Source organism: Triticum aestivum, chromosome 1B (assembly GCF_018294505.1).
Source record: "Triticum aestivum cultivar Chinese Spring chromosome 1B, IWGSC CS RefSeq v2.1, whole genome shotgun sequence".
Classification (NCBI taxonomy): Eukaryota; Viridiplantae; Streptophyta; class Magnoliopsida; order Poales; family Poaceae; genus Triticum; species Triticum aestivum.
Window position 1 is genome coordinate 127,215,219 of NC_057795.1, and position 10,062 is coordinate 127,225,280.

At 43.3% G+C, this 10,062-nt stretch overlaps 1 protein-coding gene across 1 annotated transcript; it reads right to left on the minus strand.

The window, feature by feature from the left end:
• Window positions 1-954: 954 nt before the first annotated feature.
• LOC123111642 (pentatricopeptide repeat-containing protein At2g34400) lies at window positions 955-3,910 on the minus strand. The gene is made up of 3 exons (XM_044532471.1): window positions 2,951-3,910; window positions 1,286-2,839; window positions 955-1,213 (listed from the first exon to the last, which is right to left on the minus strand). The coding sequence occupies exons 1-2, from the start codon at window positions 3,811-3,813 to the stop codon at window positions 1,891-1,893; spliced, it is 1,812 nt and encodes a 603-aa protein (XP_044388406.1). The 5' UTR covers window positions 3,814-3,910; the 3' UTR covers window positions 955-1,213; window positions 1,286-1,890.
• Window positions 3,911-10,062: the final 6,152 nt, after the last annotated feature.

Sequence of the window (10,062 nt, forward strand, 5' to 3'; positions counted from 1 at the left end):
AGCCTCGACGCCGTGCCCCCCATCTCTTGGGAGAGAGATCACACCCCAGACCTGAAACGAATTGGCGAGGCGTCAATGGGGTAATATGCATCAGGAATGGAGGTTCACATGTCGTTTACCTGAAGGCCGCAGCTGCAGCGCAGACAGATGATTCCTGTGCTGCCCTTGCGAGGTGGAATCGAGGGTTTTTGTTGATGTGGGTTGTTGGATTCGAGTGGGGGAATCCGTCTGGTTAGAGCAATCTCCATCGACCTGGGAGGGGGCGCCGGATGAGGTAGAATCTGATGCCCCAAAAATAGAAGTGGACGCTGCAGCAGCCTGCCATGCGTGCCGTGCCTGGGATATGCATATGCTCCCGCTACCCGTCTACCGACTTCTGCATGAAAGAGATTTGGTCCTTTCATCTCCTTGTCGGTAGTATAGTTTTATCTTTTTTGTGGCCCAATTTTGCCCTTTTTCTTAAACATTGATCAACGTTATTTTAGCTCAAAACCTCACAAGGGATTCTGTTATTCAAGAATCTCAAGAAACGTCCGCATACCAACATGAGCATATATCGGATTGTCCAAGGAAAAAGAATAATGAGCACATTCTGGTCTTTGAGTCACGAGGAAGGCATAAATGGCAGTATAAGATAACGCGTACAACCTGTTTGGTGAAAAACAAGCAACCGACATAAACCCACTCAACCCAATATTACAACAGGATATAACTTTTGTATTAATTAGAGCAGGAATACGGCAAAAATACATAATCCAGTATTTATATGGAAGCCGTAAACACTATACGGCAACCAGCTATAGCACAAATAGAAAATGGAGATGTGGTACGGTGCTGAAGGCTGCACATTGCACAGGTCTTCTTTGAAACAGCATTTCGAAGATTGTTAACCAGAAAGTAACCCTGGGAATTCTATCGATTTCTAGAATCGCACATGGTAGGAAACGAGCAAAATAGTGTCAGATATATACGTTCACGGGTAGATGGTTCAGTCTGTCTGGCAGTACAAAATACTTATGCAGAGCTGATATTAGAGAGGGAAACGAACATACAGTGTAGCCTATACCCCAAAATTATACCTTCATTCTTTCGTTTGTCCCTAGAAGTATTTGATCGAAAGAATTCTGCCTTGATCCGTTCTTTGAAGAATTGATTGTTCATAGTCACCGATTCAAGATGATACTGGCAGTAAGAATATCCCAGCTCCTAGCCTCTGCAACAACATTAAAAGCTAAGTTTAGAATCTACACAGACAATTAGGGGGGGGGGGGGGGAGTAGTAATACCTGAAGAATTTACCAAAAAAAAAATCAACATCAATGCTGACTTGGAGCAAACATAGCTCCTTTGGATCCCATCTCCACTCCGGAATGCTATTTTTCCAAAAACTCCAACTTTAGGCGGGTGCCAATTCATTTTTTCTTTTAGACTAGAGTCCTGAATATGGTTTTCCATATTCGCTGTTATCTAGCATGTTCTGACAACTCGCAGAACCAATTGAGTACATTGACGAATTGAAATCAACTGTTGAAAGTTTCAAGGTAGCTACAATCGAATCAGGTATTTTCATAGACACAGCTCAAGCAGCCAACCTTTGCACATGACTTAGCATGCTGCCATAAAATCCAAAAATCTCTGTTGATAGGTTATTTCAAACTAGACCTGGTTCGATCCTGGTATCCAGTCATAGAGAAGGAACGCAAAGCAATGTTCCATCTTGGACATCCGACATTTATATTCAGCATGTCAGCTGAGGTTTCTGCTCCCTGAGATAAAACAGCAGTCGCCTCCTTTCTTTCACGCATGACAGCCTCCTTGACATGAATACCAATCCAGAAAGCAAATTTCAGTAAGACTGCAATACTGAATTTGATCTGCGTCTGGTTTTGTGTTAAACCAGATCAAGATTTGGAACATATCCCTCCAGTCTCATCTCATCAACAAGCATGTCAAGGAGTTGATACATATCCTCCGCACCGTGCTGTGGTTCATCCCCTGCATAGAATTCAAGAACTCTGCCGCTAACTTCAATCCAGCTGCAACCTGGAATTTTGCTGACACCTCTCTCCCTCATCAGCCCTCTCATCCGTGCAGAGTCATCCAATCTATCCGAGCTTGCATATATCTTGGATGAAACCACATAGTTCCACGAGTTTGAGGGCTCCAGCAGCATGATCCTGTTGATGACCTTGACACTGACCTCAACATTTTTGCATTTCCGACAAGCGGCAAGCAAAGCCCCCAACATCACCGCATCTGCCTTACCAGGGATCTTCTCAATGAAATCCCATGCTTCTTCTAAATGTCCGGCACGTGCCAATAAATCAACCATGCATGAGTAGTGCTCGATCTTGGGAATGATTTGGAACTCAGATGTCAAGGAATCGAACCAACGCCGACCGTCTTTCAGCAACCCTGCATGCACACAGGCAGAAAGTACTCCTATGAAAGTGATATCGTCTGGCCGGAGCCCTTCCTGCTTCCTCATCAATTCAAACTGCCGAATAGCTTCATGGCCTCGCCCATTAAAGGCAAGACCACAAATCAAGGCGTTCCATGAAGCTTCATTCGTGCATGGCAATTTTTCAAACACTTGTATGGCTCTAGTAAGGTCTCCACACTTTGAGTACATATCCACTAAAGCAGTCCCAACGTAGACATTGTTGTAGAAGCCTCTTTGTGAGGCATAGCGGTCAAGTTCAGTGCCTAGCTCCAGAGCACCAACTGCAGCACAGGCCGAGAGCACCCCTACCAAGGTTATCTTATCTGGACATGCCCCTGCTTGCCGCATGCTGTGAAATAAGGAAATGGCTTCCTTTGACATGCCGTTCTGAGCGTACCTGCGTCATCATAAACACCATAGACAAATGATCAGGCGGGCCAGATAAGATCACATTCATCAGAGAATATTATTTCAAAATGAGGACCGAAGTGGATCTATCGATACTTGCCCAGTGATCAAGGCATTCCAAGCGACATTATCCTTGTCAGCGATGGCGTCGAACACTCTCCTCGCCTCCGCCATCTCCCCACACTTCTCGTACATCCCAACGAGAGCCGAGCCGACGAGCGATCCCACCTCCATCCCCGCGGATCTCACCCACTCCTCCAACCACCTACCAAGCACCAGGTCTCCGGCGTCCCTGCACGCCGCGAGCACGACCGCCACGGTCACCGCGTTGGGCGGCACCGCGCCCTCGGCGACCATCGCGCGGAACATGCGCGCCGCATCGTCCTTCATCCCCGCCGCCTGATACGCCTTTATCATGGAGTTCCAGGACACGACGTCCCGCCGGAGGATTCCGTCGAACACCCTGCGGGCGGCGCGGGGGCGGCCGAGGTTGGAGTACATGGTGATGAGGGAGTGGACGGTGTGGTCGTGGTCCTGCAGCCCGAGCTTCTGCAGGAGCGCGTGCGCCGAGACGGCGAAGGCCGGCGCGGGGCACCGGGCGGCGGCGAGGAGGAGGAAAGGGAGCGTGTAGGCGTCAGGGCGGAGCGCGGAGCGGAGCATGCGGAGGGAGAGCTGGAGGGAGACGCGCGGGCGGGAGGCGGCGAAGAAGCGGAGGGCGACGTTGAAGGAGAATGCGGTGGGGGCCGGGTGCGAGGCGAGCAGGAGGAGCGCGTAGTCGGCGGCGGCGGCGGTGGTGGTGGCGGAGGAGGAGGAGATGGATAGGAGCTTGGAGAGGAAGTGGTTGTACGGGAAGGGGTGGTGGTGGAGGAGGAGGTGGGCATGCAGCTGCTTCATGGTGGAGAGGGAGTGGCATCGCGAGTGGAGCTTGGAGACGGCGGAGGAGACGGGTGGCGCGCTGGGCATCGCCGCCGGTGGTAGTGCTCCTTCGGTCCTTCGGTCCTTCTTCCTTTTCTTTTTAGCTGTCCTTCTTCCTTCCTGGCGCTGCTGTTCCGGGCCAGACACGGACTGCCCACTTCAGGTCGGCCTTTGATTTTGCAACATGCTGTGAGGTATTTGCAACACTGTCTGCAAAACGAATAATAAGCGATATACACACCAGGAAAAAAGTTCCGCTCAGATCAACAAAACTGGTTCCACGTGTAATGCATTGGTTCTGAATACAAAAGATTCATCATTTATGTTCCTATATTCCCTGTGCAATATAATCTGATCATGCTGTTTGCTGTGTCTGGTTGGCTCTATAAACTTGTACTACTAATTTTCCTCAACAACAAAAAAAAAACTTATACTACTAATTGAACTGCAAATTGTCTTTTATTTTGGTACAGAGGGAGTATGATTTATGTTTAAAATTTAAATAAACCTCAAGAACTATGTTTGTACTTAAGTAAACCTGATCGTGCCTTAGCTCTATAAACGTGTATGGTTGTTTAAGTTTTGTGCGAGCACATATAGAAATTGGACCAATTAAGTAGCAGCATAGTAAGCTTTCTATCCTATGATGCTACCAAGTTCCATCCTAATATATTCAAGTAAAAACTATATTTTGAATGTCCATTGAAGTCTTTATTTAAGAGATCGTTGAATATTTCTAAATTGATCGATTTTGATATAAAAATTATCTCAATCCAAATTCGTATGCAAAAGTTAGAGCTATCGGAATGCAGCTCTGTCAGGAGGCGAAATATGGCGCGCCCCACCAGACGTCATGTCTGATGGGTAGCGCGAGCAAACAGATATTTTGCGCGAGCTATTTGACCATCAAGATGACCTCTGATTAAAAAACGTTCAACATGAAAGTTGTTCGTCTCATCGAAAAGGCCAAGATTGCTTTTGGACTCATTTCCATCCAAGGTTGTTTACTACCACAAAAAAGACCCGCAAGGTGAAGCCAGTTTAAACCGAACAGTTTTGGAAAGTTCGGACAAAACCAATCCGAATTTGACTAGGGTTTTGGACGTGAATCCAAGCCTTTTCCTTGCATGGGAAGTCCAGACGCCTCTTATATACCTAAGGGGTGACAGCCGATTGAACAACACACAATCGATCAATTCATCTACCACTTTTTATCTTTTATCTTTTCTTCCTAACCCTAGTTCTTCTTCCTTGTTTTTCGTCTGTTCTTGTTGTTGCAGGGTGGCGATCCACGAGGCCCTTGGAGCGATCAGGTCGACCTAGGGCAGGCCATAGCCGCCGCGCGCCCTGACGGGGTCCCTCCCGGACGTGTGGGGTTCCGGGTCCACAAAAGCGCCCGCTGGATTGCTTGCGTACCGCGCTTCCGGTCGGGTCTCCTTCGACGTGAGTTGCTGTGCATCACCCCCGGCGTCGAGGGTGACGTGTTCGTGTGCAAACACACTTTTTGGCGACTCCGTTGGGGAAGAAGCTTTGAATGGTCTTCAGCCCGTTCTTGCTACGAAGAGATCGTCATCTAGGGTTTGCAATCTCCAAAGGTAATATGAATACCCAATTCTCTACTGTAGTTACAAATAATTCATATGGTGTTACTAGATCGTTCAATGATTATACTGTATCGGCCATCCCTAGTTTTTTCAATAATGCATCTAATTACGTGCATAGGCCGATTCAAAGTAATTTACATGTTTCAACTTCTTATGATACTAGTAAGATACAACATATGTATCCTAACTCTCATGCATCAGCAACCCCACAAATCCATATGCCGATGAACAACATGATGGGTTTGGTTAATCAATTTGAAACACCTCATGTTAAAATTTCCAATAGCATACAAGAAAGCGTTTCACCCTTTTATTCATCGGCAACTAATTTACAATATGTGAATCCAATCTTGCCGATGGATGGGAGAATTGGCCATACTGTTACTAACTATTCGTCCAGTTACTCTCAACCATCATATGCTACACCTCATGGCAGTAATATTTCAGCACCATACACAACTGTAGATGTTCGTAATTCGGCTTCACACCTTTCTGGTCATAACCGAATAAATGTAAATTTTACAGGAGCGGTTGTGCCAAATATTGTAGAAGATGAGGTAGTGGTGGTTGCATTGAAGAGTTTAACCCGGAATAAGAGGATTAGTGCTCTTTGATTTGAACAACATGAAAAAGGGCTATTTTCTGATTATGTGGCAATAAAAACTAGAGTTTTGCAAGAAGATGAATCTTTGCCAATTGATAAAATTGGCGAGCAAAAATATGGTTTTACAACAAAGCATATGACTTCACCTAGTACTACATCATATTATACATCCCCTACACAATTGAAAAATTTCGGCAACACTCGTGTGTCATTGCCGAAAGAATCTAAAAGCATTGGGGGGCAATCATATCCGGAGTGGGCTGAAATTGAGAAAAAAATTAAAGCCAATTTTGCCGCTCACCGCGAGAAACAAACAGAGAAAGAATTGGCTCAAATAAAAGAAGCATTGCCAATAGGTAGAATCAATGAAAAGAAGGATGATTCGGAACATGAAGGTGCTTCGGTTGAAAAAGCCGAATCAAGTAGTTTATATTCTGAGTCCATCAAACCCAAAGCGGCAAGCATTATTGAGAAAGGACATGGCAAGCATAGCAAAATGATTTTTCTGAAGTTAAGGGAACCTACTTCCTGCCCTATGAGTTCCGTGTCGTAGAAATTAACAAACCTCAAGGACAAGAGCAAGTAGCTGAACAAAGTTCGGCTAATAAGGATCTTCAAGGTAATGATGCACGGAATAAAGAAAAAGATGATGAAAAGGCGTTGGAGAGTCATCCAAAGACGAAGCTAGATATTGCTCAAGTCACACCATCATCATGCTCTCCCAGCGTATTTGAAGAGTAATTTACCTATTTTCAGATTTGGTCGCAACTTCATTACTGATGCATCTATAATAAATATTCTCATAAGTAATTTTGAAAGACCAATGAAGAAGGGTAATTTACTTGTTAGCAATAAAATTATTATGGAACATATCGGTCAACCCATTGCGCCATTTATAAAGACCGATAATGACTTATTATTGCAACTAAAGCTTTCCCCGTTGCTTTATTTAAAGTTCATATCTACATGGGTAGCTTTGCTTGTTTCATACTTGGCTTACTCTTGGTCTCAATTGAGGCATGCATGTTCTAACTACTTTGATTTCAGAAATTTGAAGCCAAGGTTAAGTTCTTTTGAGAATTCCGATGCTCATATAATATCTTATCAAAAGACATCGGAGATAGAGTGCAAAACACTATGCATAGACGAATGGGGTGATGTAAAATCTGAACCATTATTTTGCTTACCTCCAAAGCCGTTCTCACATCAAGACCAACTAGAAGATAAAAGGTATACCTTCAATTCAAACATGTGTGATCAAATCTTTGATTTGTTGTTGAGAAATAATTATATTAGAATTCTTGATCACCATGTCAAGCCATCAGTCCAAGGACGAATGTATTGTAAGTTGCATGATTCGTCCAAGCATAATTTTGAGGATTGTAACATGTTTCATCAAATAGTTAAATCGGCCATTGAAAAAGGATGATTGAAGTTTGTTGAAACACCAAGAGATGACCAGTCTATTCCGATTGGTCCCGATGGCAAAAAGTTTTTGCATCGGCTACTTCAAGCCGATCCATTTAAAGAGAAGGTAAAAACTGCAGGCGATGGGATCAAGCTTTCAAGTAAAGATGTTGTTGAAGAGCATAATGAACATAATCTTGAGGGTGAGAATTCCATCGAAGCTATAATGGAGACGCCAAGGACTGGGGGGCAGCAAGCAAATCCAGTGATCGATGAAAGCAAACCAAAAGAAAACAAAGGCCAAAATAAGCGCAAGTGTAAGAGATCAAAAATCACCTTCGCTGAACTATTGGATAAATATCAAAACAAGAGTGAAGAGAGGAATGCTTATCGGCCAAATCATGCAAAGAAACCAAGATCACCCCCAAGGCGCAAATATGAGGATCGGTATTGGCAAAGTGAGCATTTTAATGCAACATATTCATATCCTTATTTTAGGCCGCCAGTGCCAATGCCGTGGATGCATCCCTATGCTCATGTAGATCCATATCCATCATGGGACATGTATGATACAAGGGCACACTCTCCATCTTATTTAAGACCATCTCACCAATATTATGCATCTCCAAGAAGATCAACATTTGAACAATCATATGTTAAAGACCGTTTCAATCATAAGGAATTGGTCCAGAGCTCAAAGAAGAAGAAAGAGGTGGTCAAAAAAGTGTACCGTGTTAAAAGAGATGGTCGTAAGAGTGCTACTTCACAATTGATCTCAAATGAAAAAGAGCCAATTAAAATTTTGACATTGGTTAAAGGCAATGAAATGAAGCGATCAATTATTGAGAGTCAAAGTGCCAAATCCGAAGAAAAGAAGTTGAGAGTGCACAAGGCCAAAAAAGAATTGTCATAGGTCAAAACAGAATCGCAGCCGAGATGCCCGCTCGGCTTATCGTGTTGGCAAAAGAAGGAATTACAAAATCTTAGTGCACAAGAGCTGAGAAAGAAGAACATGGCATGGGTTCCCAAGAAGATCAATCAAAACAAAAGTGATGTGCATGTTTCTATTGCAACAAGTACAATAAAAGTGAAAAAGGAAAAGAATGAAAGCAACAAACAATTAAGCCGAAGGTGCGCATCACAACGTCAAAATCTTCGATTAGCACATCATCCATGTTCTTCAACCATACCATTGATGCATTTGCCATGGAATTCATCATCAGGTATGATGAATTACCCTCCCTGGATTTATTTTGATCCATGGAAGCGACATAATTTTCTGCATCATGAGAGGGTATTACCAAATCTCTATACATTTTATTAGCTACATTTTTTCTTACTAATCCAAAGGGCCAAAATATTTGATTGCTATTTCATTTGTTTATTTCGGCTATACCTGATTTGGTGAATGAAATCTACATGGACCTTATGCTAATGGCTGATATTTATCTATCGCCCTAAGAATATGTCAAAGCACGGCTGATGTAGTATCCTAACATCGTCCTTAGTTCAATTGGAGGCCAAAACGAGGTACATGTTCATTGATATTGCCCTTGTCTTTCTAGTACTATGGAGATTATTTTCGATGATTAAATTTGTGGCAATGGCCAAGGTGTTGGTGTTGTTTATTTATCTCCATATGGAGCTATTTTGTGAAGCCTCATGCCGCTTCAAATATTTATGCACAAATGATCAAAGACGAATATGCAATATTATTTGGTTTGGAGCTTTTTGGTGCCATAGGCGCTAATCACATTGAGGCTTTCAGTGATTCGTTAGGGTTGTCAATGTTTTGATGAATCACTTATAGTTTACCTTGAGGTATGTCTAGATATAGAATTTACCTCGGGTTGCTTTAGTATTGTTCATATATTTAGACATGAAAATTCGAATGAGTCAGCACAACAAACATCCGACTACTATGTTAATCATGGTGTACTGCATTTCTCTCAATAGCCGATGCTTCGTCTCGTCAAGATAGGAAAGGCCGAACCGAAGTCCATAGCTTCGGCCACTAATGAAACTTTTATGCAGATGAAGTAAGTATTGGAGGAAGTTCATTCTTGATTATCTGCAAAATCCTAGTGAAAGGGAGAACAATATGGTTCGGAGGATGGTTTTGATCTATGGAACCTTATCACCAGATTGTTATAGAAGCTGAGAAGTTTTCACCCAACACTACAAGAAATATGTCAACTAGTGACCTTCTGTCAGTGACCCTGGAAGAATTGGTCATGGATCTATGACCATTTCAGACCAATTGGTCAAAAGCTGTTCGGGGGGCTCCAAACCCTAAACCATTGCGACCATTTTGGTCAGAAAGGTCGTAATTTCCTTATACGAAATGGTCACAAAGCAAACAGTGCTAGTCCACTGCCTTATTTCTAGCTGTTAATGACCAATATAGATGGTCATAGCCTTGTAGATTGTGGTGGGTTGTGATGACTAGGCGCCATCTCATCAGTTTTGCCTATGTGTCATGTCCATGTGGCAGTTTTTGCCCTAGGTTGTGAAGCAACCTATATTTCTATTATTCCAAAAATTCCCCAAAAATTCTCATAAATGTTTTGGATCATATCTTCATCAAATATGTCAAAAACATTCCTTGCCTAGTTCAAACATAATTCGAAAATATTCATTTTCCTATTCTGTTCAGAGCAGCACTTTGTGAAGGAAGTACCA